General features: G+C 45.1%; 2 protein-coding genes across 6 annotated transcripts in view; one reads left to right on the top strand and one right to left on the bottom strand.

Annotated features, from left to right (window-relative positions):
* The window catches only part of WNT5B (Wnt family member 5B), a 101,464-nt gene that overhangs the window by 33,680 nt on the left and 48,504 nt on the right, over window positions 1-19,280 (bottom strand). The gene's annotated exons all lie outside the window — the stretch shown is intronic.
* Window positions 12,365-16,104, top strand: FBXL14 (F-box and leucine rich repeat protein 14). 2 transcript variants are annotated; one of them, XM_087442960.1, is made up of 2 exons: window positions 12,365-14,225; window positions 15,607-16,104. In XM_087442960.1, exons 1-2 carry the CDS (start codon window positions 13,027-13,029, stop codon window positions 15,689-15,691), a joined length of 1,284 nt encoding a protein of 427 aa, XP_087299086.1. In that variant the 5' UTR covers window positions 12,365-13,026; the 3' UTR covers window positions 15,692-16,104. The 2 variants fall into 2 exon arrangements, with proteins under 2 accessions (XP_087299086.1, XP_004438840.1); XM_004438783.3 differs by having other exon boundaries at window positions 12,366-16,104.

Below are 19,280 nucleotides of genomic sequence, written 5' to 3'. Positions count from 1 at the left end.
AAGGATGGGGGTGAGCAGAGGCCTGCAGGTGAAGAGTAACAAAGAAGGACAGAATCCTCGCCCTCGTGCAGCAGGGAGAGCAGCCAGGCTGGGCAGGTCCAGCAGGGAGTGGCAATCACAGGCTAGAGAGGGTGGCGGTGCTGAGGATAGGGCCGAGTTACCATCCCTATTCAATTCTGGGCAGCAGCTGCTGCAGAATCTCTACCTGTTTGGTCAGCCTGTTGAACAAACAGAACTTGTGATAATTTGTATGCATAGAAGAAGATCTTCCTTAACCCATTAAACTCTCTCTGACATAAACAAACAAACAAACAACTTTTTTATTGAAACAAAACATACATAGAGCAAAATTTGAAAATCTTAAATATACAGCTTGATGAATTTCTACATTTGAATACACCCACGAAACCACCACCCAGATCAAGTACCATTTAACTATGAGGCAAATCAAACTGGTATGCTGCTGAAAAATGCAGGCAGACTCCAGATGGATCTCTAACATGCCTCTTATTGTTGTTGTTGATTTTATTTTGATGTTGAGAGATAGTTTACTCTCTTTTTATGGGGGTGGAGGAAGGTCCACTCAAGCAGGCTCTAGGAAACACTCCCCTAGCAGGCACACAGATACTCATTCAGGAGGGAATTTTCTACTTGTTTAGGGATCTTTCAGGATCCCTAACATTTAAGAAATGTTTAAGAAAACATTCAGGCTTCAACCTACGGCTGCCACATGTTTGCATCCTTATGTTTAGGAACAGGGTGTGAAGAAGTTTAAACTTTTATGTGTAATCTGGGTGCTTTCTCCTGCAGAACACCACAAACTTAATTCCTGCCAACTTTTTTTTTTTTGCAAGCCATTTATTTTCCATGGTAGAACAGCAATGGCAGACAATGTTATTTTCAGATCTTTAATTCTCCCTCTTCCAGCTTTGTCTTCGAATTTAAATGAACAGGATAAAAAATAAAACTTGATTTTTTTTAAAGAAAAATGAAACAAACAAAAACATCCTCAGTTTGGAACATGATCCATGCATTAGAATTGAACAATCAGCCCTCTCCCAGAGCCACGGATAATTTAAGATGATCTAATGTTAACCAGGTGATTCTTTATATTGGTCAAGGATTAAGAAATGCTCAAATTTTAAGCAAAATTACTATCTTACAGTACACAGAAAAATATGAGTTAGCATATTAATTCATGTAGTAGTCACAACTTTCTATCAGTTTATGACACCTTACAGGATGTTTTTAATAAATGCTATGTTAATATTGAAAACTATAATGGTCAGGATATTAAGTGTAGCGTTAGGAAGAAAATGTGCAATTTCTATAGCGAAGGCTTACAGACTAAAACATGTTGCTGATGAAATCACAACGCAAGCTAATTCAATTTTGGCTCTGCTAGCTACGACAATTTCTTAGTTTATACATTATTTTTCAAAGATATATCAAACTTTTTAAATTTATAGATATAAAATCAGGAAAATGGAGAAGTAGGCTGAAAGAGGATCCCAAAGATTGTGTTTTCCATTTTCCCACAGCACTTTAACAGTCACTAACATGCCTGGGTGACACACATAATCACTCTATTTAAAATGTCTACTTTTCCTCCCTTATTGCAGTTATAGTAATCCTAATCACTTAGTAGCATAAGTGATCAAATTTCTGTGTACTCTTCTGCCAATGTCTGATTACCCTTCCAATTGCACACGAATTTTACTGAAACATCAGGTACAAGGGTGTAGGTGAGTGTGCCCCTTTGAGGGGTTCCAAGATGCTCTGCAGATCACAGGAAAGACACACTCAACCTCGACTGTTCCCACAGCTCTGGGAAAGTCATGTCTTTATTCTACGCCTTATTTTCTCCATTTGTAAAAAAAGAACAAGCGTTGTCATTCAATGTCTACACAGTGCTCTCAAAGCTTTACAGAGAAGGTGTCATCTAATTACTAGGTTTTGTTATTATGCCAAAATGTTGACAACTCCAATTTAGGCTCCCTCAACCAGCTAAATCAAGGAATTCTTGATGGTTACAAGAGTAGGCACTAATTACTGGAGTAACTTGAACGTTTTGGCCTTAAACGGTAAGTGAAGTTTAAAAATAAAAAGTAAACAACAAACAAAGAACCTCACTGAATTCTAGGTCTCAAGACTGAGACCAGTTGTTCCAACTTTGGAAAAAATTTGGACAGGGTTTTCCTACTGTTTTCATGTCCCTCATACAGGGGTGAAAATCCAGTGCTTGGTGTTATGGACATCTTTGGGAATAACTGGTATTCAGGAAGGCAACAGTAGCACATAAGATGAAGATCTGATTTTTATCTCCTAACCATCTTTTCTGGGGTGTGAAGAGTTAACACTAACAAGGTTAATTTTGCTTTTTTACCCCTTGAGATTCCGGCTATTTTTTTAAACCTTTAACCCCTATCCTCTCAGCAGGAAAGGGGACCCGGCTGTGAACTCTGCGACAGGGTGGACCCCTAATACTCCTCTGGGTCTGGCATTACGTAAGAAATGTAAATGCTCTGGTTCATCCAAATAGAACTTTCCAGCAAAGCCTGGCTCAGCGCCAGCATCTTTTCAAAAAGAGAATAACCTTCAAACTCTGGCCCACTAAGGCTTTAGACAGCAGAGTTCAGGCCTGATGTGGAGTTACAAACCAGGTCTGAGTAAGATTGATCTTGATCCCCTCCTTGCCTTTTGAAATATTTATCAAGATATGACAAACCTATGAGGATTCTGGTTTAAATGACCTTTACCAGCAGAGAACACAGCCTCGGACAATGGAGAAGCAGTCAAGTCAGCTGTCCGCTCCAGGGTGGTGGAAGCTTGGAATCTAGTCAGTCTTTGTTAGTCACACAGTCTGTCCCTACTTCTCCTGCAAAAGAGAACTGAAACTGGTTAAAAATATTCCTTCTCCATTCCCACTTCAGCTCTCTGTCCCGAAGCTCTGGAAAGAAGCCCAGATGCAGTAACTGTCCTGTCCCACAAACATAAAACGGTACTGGATAAAAACGGATATGCAGGAGCCTCGCTTGAGACCGTCTTCCTTCCCCTCCTCTCTCCACATGTCCTGCCTTTCCTGCTTCCCCTTTCTTCTCTGCCAGCAGACTAACAGTTATCCCTGGTAGTATTTTCCCTCTCTTCAGATCCTGCCACTCTCTTCTTGCCCACGGCCACACTCCTCTTTTCTCAGCACTGCCCCTCCATGCCAAAACCTCCCTGAGGTTCTGCTCACTGAATCTCATTTGGAAGAGCGGTCACCGACACCAAAAGTGGGCTGTTTCATGGATAAAGGGCTAATAGGGAAGCAACCACTAGAGGGTGACATAACTATACACAAGCACATTCCCTTGGGACTATACAAGGCCAGAGCCAGTCAGGCATCCAGCTGTGGGCCTGGAGGTATAAAATGGATATCAGCACGTCTACCCACAGCGTGCACACTCACACAGGCACCCCTTTTCTCTCTCTGTCATACACCCACACACACCCACACACACACACACTGACCTACTCTGGCTAGCAAATCAACAAGGGCCTTCAAGTGTTTCACATGAAAGCCACACCTCACCACGGCCCAATACTGCTCACAGCACAGTCAATATCTAATTCACTGCTGACCATTGCTTTCACGGACCCCTCTTTATGTGGTGTCATACAGAAACTGCATCCTAGCAAGGTGGAACAATAAACTTATATTGTTAAGGCAGCAAAGCACAGTGGTTTAGAATGTGGTCTCTAGATCTAGACTATGGAGTTCAAATTCCAATTCTGATAGCTGTTTGGTCTTGAGCAAGTCACCTCCCTGTGCCACAGTTTCCTCATCTGTAAAATGGAGAAAATAATGGAACCTTCTTCATACATTGTGCAGGTTAGCTATTGTGAAGAATAGATAAGTTCATATATGTAAAGACCTTAAAAGAATGTCTAATGCACAATAAATGCTCAACAAATATTATCTTTTCACTACGGTCAGGAACTGTGTTAGGAGGTTACATGCATTATCCCATTCAATCCTCACAAAATTCCCAAGACAGGAAAATCGCTAGTGCCATTTTACAGACAAGAAAATTGAGGGTCCAAGTGGTTAAATAACTTGTCCAAAGTCACAGAGCTAAAAAGTCATAGAGTCAAAATTTTAACCCAGAATCTGTCTGACCACAAAACCCACATTCTTTTCACTATATCACTGGGGAAAAAATTCAGTCTTCATACTAGAGGACTAAAAGACAAAAGATGGGGGAAAAATGGTTTTTGTTCTATATTACTTTTATTTTACTAAAAAGGGAGAGGCTTTAAGAAGTATAATTTATCAAAAGTTTCAAAGCATGAGAAAGAAAACTGGGTAGTAGGAGGTCGTTCTACCACTGGTTCTCAGTGCTGTGGTCCCAGGTCAGCAGTATCTGCATCACCTGAAAACTTGTCAGGAATGCAGATGCTTGGGCCCCGCCCCAGACTTTCTGACTCAGAAGCCTTCAAAGTTATTCTGATGCATACTCAGGTTTGAGAACCACTCTCTAAGCAAAAGACAGGTGAGAGCTGGTAGTGAAAATACGGGTCAAGGGCAACAGGAGGGATGCGTGTCTGGCAGAAGAGAAGTTTGGGACTACCTCTTGGCGACTGAATGAACATGCTACTCTCCCTGACTTAGGGAGGAGAAAATGAGGTGCAGAGAGATAGATGGCTTGTTCAAAGTGAGAGACCATTTCATTAGGCTCTTGCACTTTCGCTATGTTTCCACTCCTTTAACCTGCATATTTCTTAAAAACAGGAAATAATGTTTAAAAAATGTTTAACTGTCAGCATATGTGTATCTGTACAATTTTCGGGCACATCTCTGTGGGGTTTCTTCATGGCGCATTTATAAAAGAAAAAACAAAAATGGCATTTTTAGGTGCCTGCTATGTACCAGGTTCTACACTGGGCCACTCCTTTCTCATGGATTTTTTTCTTCAATGAATTCTCTCAACAGCTCTGTGAACAGGAATTACTTTCTTTTCTTTTTTTGTGAGATCAGCCCTGTGCTAACATCTGCCAATCTCCTCTTTTTTTGCTGAGGAAGACTGGCCCTGGGTTAACATCCGTGCCCATCTTCCTCCACTTTATATGGGACGCCGCCACAGCATGGCTTGCCAAGCACTGCGTCGGTGCACCACCGGGATCCGAACCGGCGAACCCCGGGGCCGCCGCAGCGGAGCGTGCACACTTCACCGTTTGTGCCACCGGGCCAGCCCCTACTTTTATTTTATAAATGAGGAAATTTAAGTCACTTTGCCGTAGGTCATGCAACTATAATGGGAGAGCTAGAATTCCCATGCGCAACTTCAGACTCCAAGTCTGGTGTACATTTAGCTCACAAGGCTGCCTTGGGGACAGAGGTGTGCTAAGGAGCCCTCACGTCACAGGCACTTAAGGGAGACTCACACATGGAAGCCACCCTGTCACTGGGGCCTTCCTGGGGGCCAGGCAGAACACTCCGAAGGGCTCCCCCCTTTCCATCGCTGCCTGGATATGGACCACCAAGCTCTATTGTCAGAGAGGGGTGAACTGGGCAAATGAAGAGAAAGACAGTTGATTAAAAACAATTTTTTTTCAAGGCAATCTTGGTTGTAAAAACAGTAGCAGAAGTCCAAACCATGAACTAAAAATTTCTAACTTCACATACTGAATTCCAACTCCAGATAAACAAGAGTTAAAATAAATGTTCCTTATTTTTTGGGGAAAAAAAAAAGCTAAGAATACCTTGAAAAAGTGATTTTTAAAATTAACCTGGGCCGGCCCTGTGGCTTGGTGGTTAAGTGCGCGCGCTGCGATGCTGGTGGCCCGGGTTCGGATCCCGGGTGTGCATCGAGGCACCACTTCTCCGTCCATCCTGAGGCCGAGTCCCACATACAGCAACTAGAAGGATGTGCAGCTATGACATACAACTATCTACTGGGGCTTTGGGGGGAAAAAATAAAATAAATAAAATCTTTAAAAAAAAAAAAATAAATAAATAAATAAATAAATAAAATTAACCTGGGGCCGGCCCCGTGGCTTAGCAGTTAAGTGCACGCGCTCTGCTGCTGGCGGCCCGGGTTCGGATCCTGGGCACGCACCAACGCACTGCTCCTCTGGCCATGCTGAGGCCGCGTCCCACATGCAGCAGCTGGAAGGATGTGCAACTATGACATACAACTATCCGCTGGGGCTTTGGGGGAAAAATAAAAATAAATAAAATTAAAATTAACCTGATGCCTCAATATGGAAGAACCATAACAGTGTATACAATATATGGTTGCTGTTATAGTCTTCTTATTTTTTTCTAAACAAGTAAGGAAAAACAAGCCTGTTCTCTAAATAAGTTTCCACCCTATGTAATGACCTTCCTCCCATCAACACCTATTCAAATTCTAGGCTTCCCCGCGGTGATCTCTAGCCTGAAGACATTTTATTTATAATATCACTGTTGGCACTTATACCACTAACTAATACGGTCACTCTCAGTAGGTATTTTCTAGCTCATTGCTGGGTCCCAAGTCCTCAAAGGCAGAAACACCATTCATCGTTGTCTACTTCGTAGCACAAAGCACTGCACGTAAATTGTATTAACATTTCCTGAACCATTCAATGATTGAAAACCCACCTTTCTAAGTGTTCAGTGCCCTGGAAATGGCTACGTTTACAACTCAGCCTGTTTTTTTAGGGTTGTAACAAGTACCTAGGTGTTTGATTATATTAATAAATAATAGCTGACATATGGGATTATTCCATCAAAATATTTCTAATCCTTTGGTCGAGTGCCTGAAAATATGAAAACATATATTAGAGTTAACACTCAAAAGCTGCAAATTACAAATTACAAATGGCAACCCCATTTCCACAGTAGAGGAAGGGAATGACCATTCAGCAAGGGGTGATTGTTAATAGCACGCCCTTTCACTCTCATGAGTTTTTTCCCTTTGGACAATAAAGTGTAAGTCATCCTAATGGGAGGGCTCTAGCTACTCAGACCTCAAGCCCTTATTTTTATTGTGGTGGATAAAGCCCATGTTTACAGGATAGAGCCAACTAATAATTTGGGAGAGAGTAAACAAATATTTTGAGGTGTTCCTGGTAATTTGTTGATTTGAAAACAATTTTCACATATTTTTCCTACTTATTTACATCTTTATTTCAAAATGTTTGTTCTGCTTAAATCTTTTCATTTCTAATTGTGGTGAAATATATATAACATAAAATTTACCATCTTAACCATTTTAAAGTGTACAATTCAGTAGTGTTAAATATATTCACATTGTGTAACAAATCTCCAGAACTTTTTCATCTTGCAAGACTGATACTCTATACCCATTAAACAACTCCTCATTTGCCCCTTCCACTAGGCTCTGGCAGCCACCATTCTACTTTCTGTTTCTATGACGTTGACTACTCTACACACCTTATGTAAGAGAAATCACACAGTATTTGTCTTTTTTTGTCTGTGTGTGAGGAAGATCAGCCCTGAGCTGACATCCATGCCAATCCTCTTTTTGCTGAGGAAAACCAGCCCTGAGCTAACATCTATTGCCAGTCATCCTCCTTTATCTCCCCAAAGCCCCAGTAGATAGGTGTATGTCATAGTTGCACATCCTTCAAGTTGCTGTACGTGGGACGCCGCCTCAGCATGGCGGGACGAGCGGTGCGTGGGTGAGAGCCTGGGATCCGAACCAGGGCTGCCAGTAGCGGAGCTCGAGCACTTAACCCCTAAGCCAAGGGGCCAGCCCCAGTATTTGTCTTTTTGTGACTGGCTTATTTCACTTAGTATAACGTCCTCAAAGTTCCTCCAGGTTGTAGCATGTGACAAGATTTCCTTCCTTTTTAAGGCTAAATAATATTCCACTGTATGAATATACCACATTTTGTTTATCCATTCATCCCTCGATGGACATTGGGTTGTATCCACCTTTTGGCTATTGTGAATAATGCTATGAACATGGGTGTACAAATTGTTCTCCAAGATTCTACTTTTATTTCTTTTGGATATAAACCCAGAGTGGAACTGCTGGATTACATGGTAGTTCTATTTTTAAGTTTTTGAGGAATCTCCATAGTGTTTTCCACAATGGCTGTACATTCCCACTAACTGTGCACTAGGGTTCCAATTTCTCTACATCCTCACCAATACTTTTTACTTTCTGTTTTATTAATAGTAGCCATCCTAATGGGTGTGAGGTGGTATCTTATCGTGGTTTCGATTAGCAACTCCCTAACAATTACTGACATTAAGCATCTTTTCATGTGCTTTTTGGCCATTTGTATGTCTTCTTTGGAGAAATGTCTATTCAAGTCCTTTGCCCATTTTTTAATCAGGTTATTTTGTTGTTGTTGTTTCTAGTTAAATCTTCTATTTGCAGTCAGTGAATCAAGTCCTCACTCTCTCTCATCTTCAATACTCAGGAGGTGCTCTCCTGCTTAGAAATACTTAGGTATGGACCAGCCCATGGCTTAGCGGTTAAGTGCGTGCGCTCCACTACTGGCGGCCCCGGTTTGGATCCCGGGCACGCACCGACGCACTGCTTCTCCAGCCATGCTGAGGCCGCATCCCACATACAGCAACTAGAAGGATGTGCAGCTATGACATACAATTATCTACTGGGGCTTTGGGGAGAAAAAGGAGGAGGATTGGCAATAGATGTTAGCTCAGAGCCGGTCTTCCTCAGCAAAAAGAGGAGGGTTAGCATGGATCTTAGCTCAGGGCTGATCTTCCTCACAAAAAAATAAATAAATAAAAATTAAAAAAAAAAAGAAATACTTAGGAATAGACAACGTTGCTCTCAAGAAATCTTGAAGTTGGAAAGGCACCATTTTATAAACCTTAGAAATTTATTGCTGGGCCGGCCCCGTGGCTTAGTGGTTAAGTGCACGCACTCCGCTGCTGGCAGCCCCGGGGTTCGGATCCTGGGCACGCACCGAGGCACTGCTTCTCCCGCCGTGCTGAGGCCGCGTCCCACATACAGCAACTAGAAGGATGTGCAGCTATGACATACAACTATATACTGGGGCTTCGGGGGGAAAAAAATAAATAAATAAAATCTTTAAAAAAAAAAAAAAAGAAGAAATTCATTGCTATTGATTGTCCAGAACTCTTGGAGAGGTTTTGATATGTATGAAGTCTTTCACAAAGATATGATATTATTGTTATTGTTCTCACTCATTTTAGTTCCACAACATTGACAGAGTGCCTACTACATAGCAGGCATTGTGCCGAGGGTGTGCTAGAGTTAATATAAAACACACACACAAAATTTTAACTCCTTTGATCCAACACCCACCAGCTAGACTCTGGGTCACTATTTTTGGATACATATATTCTTGAATGAGGAATTTAAAAAACTACAGATCTCTTCTGATCTTTCCAGCCAGATCTTCTCTCTCTGTATGAGGAAGTATACATCCTTAAGTAAGCCTGATCTTTGGGTTGGGCTTCTCAATTTTCCCAGGCCCCACCCAGGTGAAAAACACACCCTATCTGAAAATATAGTTTTAAAAAAATTCTTGGTAAAGTTTTAGAGACTCCCTGCACAAGGCTATCACCTCTGCTTCTAAACAGAAGTTCACAGCTCATTCAGGAAAAACTTCATTCTGGCTGCAACTTGTTAAACCACATACAAAAATCTCAACCCGCCTTCAAAACATGAACAGCTATCCACAGGATTTTCTCCATTGGTATACATCTTCTCCAGACAATCAGAGTCTCTGGTCCATAATACCCTCCATCTATTTTTGTGTCCCCCATCTGAGCCTAACCCAAAACCCCCAAGAAGCCACTGCATGTAGAAACGTTCTTAATCTCAGGCCTGCATTAGGAACAATGCATAATGCCAGGGTTCAGGAGACAGCAGGACTAACGTAGGCTCTTGATCTCACAGAGTGTTACTGTCGGAAAGGACCCTGGAGATTATCCAGTCAAACTGCCCTAGTGTTACATGAGGAAACTGAGACCTGCAAAGGGGAATCATTTTCTCAACGCCACAGTCACCAGGTCTTCAGACTCAACATAGGGCTCATGTGATGCCACGCTTCTTTCTCCCACTAATGTTCATTTTCTGAGATGCTTCTTTTCCTTTTTTTTTTTTTTTTTGTGAGGAAGATCAGCCCTGAGCTAACATCCATGCCAAGCTGCCTCTTTTTTGGCTGAGGAAGACTGGCCCTGGGCTAATATCCGTGCCCATCTTCCTCTACTTTATATGGGACGCCGCCACAGCATGGCTTGACAAGCGGTGCGTCGGTGCGCGCCTGGGATCCGAACCCAGGCCGCGAGCAGCAGAGCGCGCGGCACTTAACTGCTACGCCACGGGGCTGGCCCCAACTCCTTTTCCTATTTACTGAACACGAAAATAATCATATTGCCGAAAATCTTTAGAATATATGTTTGAATGCCTTAAATAAAAGGCTCTGTGTTAATAAAATTCTAGACTTCAACTCAAGAAAAAGTTTTGCTAGAACTAGGACCAGGTGGCCAACTTCTTGAGAAAGTATTTCCAGGCACCTCTGAACAACTCCGAAGACTTGAGAGGAATGGCCCATCTAGAGGAGGAAACCCACTAGGCTCCTTCTCCTTAGGTCAGGCCCCCCACCCCATAAACCCTCCCAACCTCCCATGTGTTAAACCGGATTAAGGTGTTTTGGATTAAGACTCTGACATCAACACAAACACATCTACATCCACAGAAGAACAACAAAAAAAGTGAGTTTCACGTAGAGTCTAAGGTAAAAGTTTAGACAGAAGTGACTGAGACAAATACAAGCCTAGGTACACTCCAGGAGAAGAGTATAGGCCCAGGTATGCCCCAGAATTGTGACACTTATTGCCACAGCGCATCTGGCATCATCTGGATGACTAACAGAACAGCCTGTTACTTCAGGAAGGTTATAAAAATCTATGGGCCTCACACCACGTGTAACGTGGGTCAGGGAGGAAACTTGTAAGAATTTTTGCTTCTGCATTTCCTGGTTTAGGAACACGAGAGGTGGGTGAGGGTCTAAAATGTATTATGCCTACTAGTGAATCTTTATGCATTTGGTCTAGTATTGCTCTCTACAATCTCATATACTTAATACGGAAATTAACATGGAATCAAAATCTTGTTCAGGTCCTCAAAGAGTCAATGAAACATTTTCCTTTTCTGATAGACAAATCAGGTTGTCTTGTATCTAGTTTTGTGGACCCATAAATTCAATAAAATTAAGGAGGGTCATTTTCCCTGATCCAAAAACTCTTGGTTTGGGGGCAGTTAAAATGAAACTCTGAAATCCTATCCTCTGTGTGGGCATTTAAGACCCAGGAGCCACATTCCAGAATGGAACATTGCCCTGGTTCCATAAAACAGTTGATAAACCAACAGATATTGGCTGGAACACCTTAAACCAAGTCCAATTGTCATTCTATTTTATAAAAATGTAAATTTGTATTAGCACATACAAATATATTGACTATCAGCACACTTGGGCCATACAATTTATATATACTCTAAGAGGCTGATGAGAAAGAAAAAGATCATAAAACGAGGCGTAGGGAAGGCTGCCCTTGTAAGTGCAAAGCAGGCTAAGGAGCTGCGAGGGCATCAGGGCGGCGCTCCGACAGTCCACAGTTCAGCAGCGAAGCGCGGAAGTGGAGGCAAGTTTTGAGGTATAAAGTACTCACAGCGCTGTCTGGAAACAACCAGAAGATGCTAGGAGGAAGTAGTAATGGATAATTCTAGAATGAGGACTGGAGAGGCTCAGTGTCAAGCTAAGGTATGAATGAATAAAGCCGAGTTTCTCCGTAATATAAGACACAAGACTGGAGAGAAAGGAATCGTAGGAAACAGCCTCACTGGGGAGAACTGGGGTGTGATAACAGAGACGTGTTAAGGGGCATTAGGGACAGTAAAAAAAGGAAGGAGAGTTGGGGTGACGATTATTGAGTACTACTACTGGGAGGAGGGTCTGGTAAGCATAATAAAAGGAGAAGGGTGTAAAGCAAGGGTCAGGAATTGTAGGAGGAAACTATGGGAAAAGACTGTGCAGACGTCAGCAGCAGAGAAAAAGAGAAGGAACAGGCTTGGGGCATAGCCCAGAAAGGGAACGGCTCAACAGCGGGCTACGGGGTGAAAAGCAGACGGGTGGGGAAGCGCTAGGCTGACAGCTGCTCTCAAACGGCGCCTACAGGGTTAAAAAGCAGGGGCGGCGAGAATAGGAAGAACTCGGTTTCCAGGGAAACGGCTCCTCCAGTTCCGGCAGCGCCGGCCCGTACCACTGCGCGGGCGCGCGGGGGGAGCGCCGAGGGGCGGAGGGCCGCGCGAAGGCGCAGTCGAGCCGAGGGTACGGCCCGGACTCTACCAAACGCGCGGCCCGCCTGCCGCCCCGGGGTCCGCGCCGAGCCGCGCTCCGGCCGCCGCGGCCGCGGCGTCCTCCGAGCCGGGGCCGGCAGCTCCCAACTGCCCGCGGGCGGCGGGGGGAGAAGGGGCGTGCGCCCGGTGGCCCGGGTTGGCCTCCTGGTCCCCCCGCCTGGCGGCGGAGTGCGGGCGGCCCGGGCTGGGAGGTTTGAAAAGCGGGCGAGAGACAAAGGCAGCAGGCAGCCCCCGCGGCGCCCGGAGCCCGTGCGCGCAGCCCGGGGCCCTCGGCGGCCCGGCGGCAGGAGGTGGAGATGCAGCAGGGGGCGTGGGAGCGGCGGCGGCGGAGCGGCGCGGCCCGAGCGCGGCGCGGGTAGACCCCAGGCGGCGGCGGCGGCCCGGCCGGCTCGGGAGTGAGTGAGGGCGCCTTCCCCGCCCGGGATGTGAGGACCGAGCGGAGCCCGGGGCGGGGGGAGGGAAGGGAAGGGAGGCGAGGCCGGCAGGAAGGAAGGACGGACGGACGGACCAGGAGGAGGAGCGGCGGCGGCGGCCGGAGCCGGAAGGCGGGGAGGGGCCGTCCGTTGGGCCCGAGGCGGCGGCTGGGGCGAACCGCTCTCGTCGCCTCCCGGGGCCGGAGCGGCGGGGCCGCGCCTCCTCCCCCCAGCGCCGCGGAGGGGGGAGGAGGAAGATGGAGACCCACATCTCGTGCTTGTTCCCGGAGCTGCTGGCCATGATCTTCGGCTACCTGGACGTCCGGGACAAGGGGCGCGCGGCGCAGGTGTGCACGGCCTGGCGGGACGCCGCCTACCACAAGTCGGTGTGGCGGGGGGTGGAGGCCAAGCTGCACCTGCGCCGGGCCAACCCGTCGCTGTTCCCCAGCCTGCAGGCCCGGGGCATCCGCCGCGTGCAGATCCTGAGCCTCCGCCGCAGCCTCAGCTACGTGATCCAGGGCATGGCCAACATCGAGAGCCTCAACCTAAGCGGCTGCTACAACCTCACCGACAACGGGCTGGGCCACGCGTTTGTGCAGGAGATCGGCTCCCTGCGTGCCCTCAACCTGAGCCTCTGCAAGCAGATCACCGACAGCAGCTTGGGTCGCATAGCGCAGTACCTCAAGGGCCTGGAGGTGCTGGAGCTGGGGGGTTGCAGCAACATCACCAACACCGGCCTCCTGCTCATCGCCTGGGGTCTGCAGCGCCTCAAGAGCCTTAATCTCCGCAGCTGCCGCCACCTTTCCGACGTGGGCATCGGGCACCTGGCCGGCATGACGCGCAGCGCGGCGGAGGGCTGCCTGGGCCTGGAGCAGCTCACGCTGCAGGACTGTCAGAAGCTCACTGATCTTTCTCTGAAGCACATCTCCCGGGGGCTGACGGGCCTGAGGCTCCTCAACCTTAGCTTTTGCGGGGGCATCTCGGACGCAGGCCTCCTGCACCTGTCGCACATGGGCAGCCTACGCAGCCTTAACCTGCGTTCCTGCGACAACATCAGTGACACGGGCATCATGCATCTGGCTATGGGCAGCTTGCGCCTCTCGGGGCTGGATGTGTCCTTCTGTGACAAGGTTGGGGACCAGAGTCTGGCCTACATAGCCCAGGGCCTAGATGGCCTCAAGTCCCTCTCTCTCTGCTCCTGCCACATCAGTGACGATGGCATCAACCGCATGGTGCGGCAGATGCACGGGCTGCGCACGCTCAATATCGGACAGTGTGTGCGCATCACGGACAAGGGTCTGGAGCTGATTGCTGAGCACCTGAGTCAGCTCACTGGCATAGACCTGTATGGCTGTACGCGAATCACCAAGCGCGGCCTGGAGCGCATCACGCAGCTGCCCTGCCTCAAAGTACTCAACCTGGGACTCTGGCAGATGACGGACAGTGAGAAGGTCAGGTGAGGGCGGCAGCACCACCTCCCCTCGTCCCGCCCTGTTCATCCCCACCCCGCCCCGTCACCACCACGCACCCCCCCCCCCACCCGACACGCACACTTATACATAGATCATTGCGGTGGATGAGATGGAGGCAATGACACGAAGCCTCAGGCCCATTTTCTCTTCCCTTCTCCAGCATCCCCGCCCACTACATGCCCATTCTCCTCATTGTATCTGGGGTTCCCCTGCTCCCCCTCCCATACTCCCCTCTCTTTTTCCCAGAGGATAGAGAGATGGACTCAGCTACTTACTCAACCACTCCTCTCTGCGGGGGGGATGGAGGACTGACTGAGCTACTGTATTCCCACTGCGATGCATTTGGAAATGGGGGTGGGGGTGGGGAGTGACTAGTCCTTGCGACCCTGGGGAGCTGAGGAAAATGTCTGCCTTCACTTAAAGCTTTCATTTGAATACTGTGATCTGGTTTTTATTTTGAAATGTATAAAAAAGCAAACGCAACTGCAACGGCCTTTTCACCTTCTTCCACTTTGTAACTAATCCCAGTCTCTTCTCATCACTGCTCCTTTTACAGTACTCTGCTATTCACGATCATTTCATTTTTATTGTCTGTCTTTTCCTTTTTTTAGTTTTTGAAGAAATTTGAAATCATGGTCCCTTTTTTCTGCTGAATATATTCTATATATTATATATATATAAATTATATATATATATATATATGTCTGGCTACCTCGTTTTAGTTTACTTTTTTCTCTGAAGCCCTGGAATTCTACAAGAGAGATATTTTGAGACTAAACATTTTCGTGCCTAGACTGGAAAGATGCCCATTGGGTTTGTACGTCCTTTTTGTTTTGGCTTCTTCCCAAACCCCATCCATCCAGTGTGTCCCCTTTCCACATTCTGGCTATAATTTTCTTTTTCTCCTTGTCTATTGGGATTTTAGGGCCCAACCCTGTTCCTAAATCTTGACTTAATTTATAGCACAAATGTGTGGGAGAAATGAGTGGAACTGTTTTTTTTGTTTGTTTGAGATGCAGATTGTGTCTTGAAAATGATTATTATATATGCAAATTCTGCCCTACCCTCACCCTCTTCCGAGTTTCCCCACAAAAAGGTCACACGGTGAGGCTTCCTGTTGGAAGCACAGGAGCAGAGTTGGCCTTCAGAGCCCCTGGGGCTGTGATGTGAAGGGGAGGAGACTGAAATTCTCGTCTTATCTCTTGTTCTGTTAATAAAATGGGAGTTTGTGGGTTTTAAAAAATTCTGTTTCTAAATGGAGGAATAGGTGACTTTATTTTGGTGGGGGTTGGGACTTGTGGCTTTAAAAAAATCGCTTTTGAGTAGGATGTATATTTTTGTTGGATTTTTTGTTTATTTTTTTAGAATCCTCCACAGCAACATGAGAGATGGAGTTAAAGAAACCCAGAGACCTTTATCAATTAATTGTACTGTTTGTGAATTTGTATAAATAATAACAAAGATCCTCTTAAAACGTTTATATTCTTACAGTAAAAGGTTAAACTGATATTTATATAATAAAAGAGGAAATATGAAGTATGTTTTTGAAAAAAAAAACAAAACATCTTGTATCTGTGAATTATTTTTAAGGCAGTGTGTGTTTGGGTACGTGCCAGAGTAGGAGGTGCTGTTCGTGTACTCTACAGTGAAGGGAAATAAGGTACAGAGTTTGGTGCATCCTATGTGGTCTGAGTAAGCTCGTGGTTCAAAATTTATTCTGTATAAGGTTTACTACTGACATCTAAATGTTTTGTTTCTAGAAATGTGATTAGACTGGAGATTTATATAATTTTTGGTTTTAAACTGTCAACAATATGGAAATTTTAAAAAATTGAACAAAATGAAACTTTTTAAAAAACCAGATTTGTAAGAGTCACAATTTCCCCAGGGTGGCCAATTTTTCTTTGGGTGGAAACAAGATCTAAGGGTAATGCTGAAAAAATGGGTCATGAGATGTGGAAGTGGGGAAGAAAGATGGGTTTCTTTACACTTTTGAGTGGGTGTGGGGAGCATGTGAAATGATGAAGGGTGGAGGGAACTGAAGCCATTGTTCAGGAAACTTACAAGAGTGCTGTCCTTGCTGGCGCTCCCTTGCTCAGTCATGCATGCTGAACCTCCAGTGTGAGTGAGGGTCCAAATGGAAAGGAGGAGGGCAGTTCTACCCCTTCTTTTTAACATTCTCCTCCAGGCCTGGCTGTATGTAAGCCCTTTCCTGGGGGATGGGGAGTTTGGCCAGGAGTCCTGCACATTTGCATTTTAAGCACTTCCAGCGCTGAAGCTGCCCACTCATCCACCCTGGTCAGAGTTCTTAGGCCGAATTTGGGGCAGATAAATGAATACCAACAATTCTAGCAAAGAGTTCCCTTTGGTAGACAATAACTAAATCATCGGACACCCTGTGGTTGGGCTGTGGAAACGAGGGAGCATAAATGCTCAGACGGTGGAGTAAGTCATATTTCCTGGTTTCACATAGGTCTGTCTTAGTTGTTTGAGATTTCTTTTTTTAAACAAAACATACTGATCCCAGCAAGAGCTGATAAGAGTAATATAAAACTTTCCTCGATCTACACCTCTTTCCAGGAAGAGAGCTAGAACCGAGGTTTCTCTTGGAGTAAGATTGTTTTGTAAAATTTCCAAGCTTTCTGCTTGTGCATATCACAAAAGCTGCATTGTTCCTTTTTGGAGAGCCATCACAATTGGGTCTAATTGAGCCTGACACTAGATCCATCTTCCTTTTCTTTGGGGAAGGTGTGGACCTTTCTTCCCTCTTAGGTTACAGTGCTTATTGCCCGAAAAAAAAAATGTGTGAACCCCAGTAAGAAGTAGGGACTTTGAATTAGGGTCAGCTTTTGACACTATGATGCATGAAGGTTACACAAGCTGTAGGTCCTGAGATAGTTTTTCTTCCTCCAAGAGACTGCATGGCTGTACAGATGCAGTCAATAAAAATGTGAGCACCTCTCAAGTCTTAGACTCTGTGTTCACATTCTTCATATTAATACGTAAAACAGTCCTACCAACTGTAACCGAAAGGGTTTTCTGCTTTTCTGTTTTGTTTTTTATTTTAAAGGTTAAATATAAATTTGACTAAAGGTCAGTAAGTTAATGTTTGAAAGTTAAGATCATGGGCCTAGTATCCTCATCCTGAATTGGACATGCTTAAGAATACATCTGGAGTGGCTCTGGAAAAGATGAATAAACCACTTTCATTAGTCAAGGTTAACTGCTTATCTCTCAACCTTTTTGGATGAAAAGAAATGAATATGGTGTGCTTTGCATGGTGCTTGTAAATTTCTCCTTTTAGTCCTCACAGCAATATGCTGAAACGGGTAAGCTGTTTTCCAGATAAGGCCTACTACTTGCCTTAAGTTATCCAGCCACTAACTGAAGGGAACCAGGACTCAAACCAGGTCCAGTTCCCAAGTCCAGCTCCCTTCTGCGCCATGAGATGGTTCAGTTACTGATCACACCTTGGTTTCCCGTAAGGTGACCTCACAGAAGTGGTTGGTAGCTGTCTGAACACAGATGGACGAGCTCATGCCACAGGGCACTACTTTAAAGGGAATATGGGTGGATTCCATCTCCACCATGCCTACAGGAATGGAAAGAAATGCTTTTAAAGAACAGAAGCACCAAAGAAAATCAATTGATACATATTTTATGGGTGGTACAAAAGTTAAAAGGCACTTCAGGGCAATTTTTAGAATAACACAAAAAACCTGATTCACACATTTGCTGAAACTTCAGAACTGAAAAACAAAACTAGGAACTTAGTGTAAACTTCATCATTGAGAAGTAATCAGCCTCATAGAAACTGGGTAGTAGTTGAGAAAGTGCTCCGGATACCTGTCTTTTCTAAGTGTCATTGGGCTATTAATGTCTGTACTGAAAAAATGATCTACAAAGGCAACTGTGTGACTCAGTCTCTGCAGACCCCTAAGGACCATGACAGGCCTCTAGCTAAGCGTACTGGGCATTTTGGCATAGTTCACCCTGCAGTGCACTCCTTCCTGCCGAATTCCTCAGGCCTAGGGTTGGAGGAGGGCCCACTTGATTTATTCCACATTTGGCAACAGCGACAAGGATGCTTGCCTAACTTACAGTACTTGCCCTTAAATAGTTAAGAAAACTCAAACTGATAATATTCTCTCATGATTCAAATCAACAACAAAGATCTGACAAAGCAAATGTTCCTTTTATTGGCATTTCTTTTTAAAGGTAAGAACTTCTCTTAAATAAGGACGCGTGACATGTAAATTGAAGCATGGCCTAGCCCCCAAACTTGGGGCTTTCCTGCAATGGTTACTAGACAGGTGCTGGTCTGGGAATATAACTAAAACCTTTCACTTTTGACTTAGAGAATTTGAACTCAGGTTTTCAAAGGAGAAAGAGTAGTGGCCCCCAGGGACCACTGTGTTTCCAAAGAAGAAGAACCTCTTGATTACAAGATCAGATTTGTAAAACAAGTCAAGACCTCAGGCAGCTTCTGACAACCGTCCCTTCCCAGTCCCAGGCAAGGGAGAGCCCTGGCCTCTGCTCTCAGCTGCTCTGCGTGAAAAAGGGAGCTACAGTGAGTCATCTAGTGGTCACTCTCTGTTCTTTCTCTTCCCTGCATCAGACATCACCCCCTTTTAACAGTTAATTGTATCCCTTTAGTAGAGGGCAAGACCTACATTTTGTGCCACTGTGAACCTCTGAGGAGTCAGGGTGAGGCTTTCTGATGAAATAATGTGGCTCACGGGGTTAGAAATTGGAAGGTGCATTCAAACCTAAGCTTATGCTTGGCTACATATTTATCTCATTTTTGTCAACGTACTTGTTCAAATATTAGGTAGCGAGTTAAATTTTTTGAAAAGTGAATGTTGTCAAACAGGTGAGACATTCATATTTAGATCAGTGCCAACTATTAATAATTTAGAACTTATCAAAGGTAAGTGCACAGCTGGAATAAAAGCATATACTCTGAGGTCTTGGATTGAAAAACGGATATTTGTAGACAATTGGTAAATTTAAATGTCCACAAATGATCAGTTTTAGTC

The sequence above is a fragment of the Ceratotherium simum genome, chromosome 17 (genome assembly GCF_057802395.1).
Source record: "Ceratotherium simum simum isolate JZ-2026a chromosome 17, ASM5780239v1, whole genome shotgun sequence".
NCBI lineage: Eukaryota > Metazoa > Chordata > Mammalia > Perissodactyla > Rhinocerotidae > Ceratotherium > Ceratotherium simum.
The sequence above is the reverse complement of the archived record's forward strand: the minus strand, read 5'-3'. Positions and strand labels throughout refer to the sequence as shown.

Excerpts from the sequence above, each read along its gene's own strand:
- FBXL14 (XM_087442960.1), top strand. The coding sequence starts at position 13,027 with ATGGAGACCCACATCTCGTGCTTGTTCCCGGAGCTGCTGGCCATGATC. Across the intron at positions 14,226-15,606 it reads ACGGACAGTGAGAAGGTCAG|AATCCTCCACAGCAACATGA; the intron begins GTGAGGGCGGCA and ends TTATTTTTTTAG.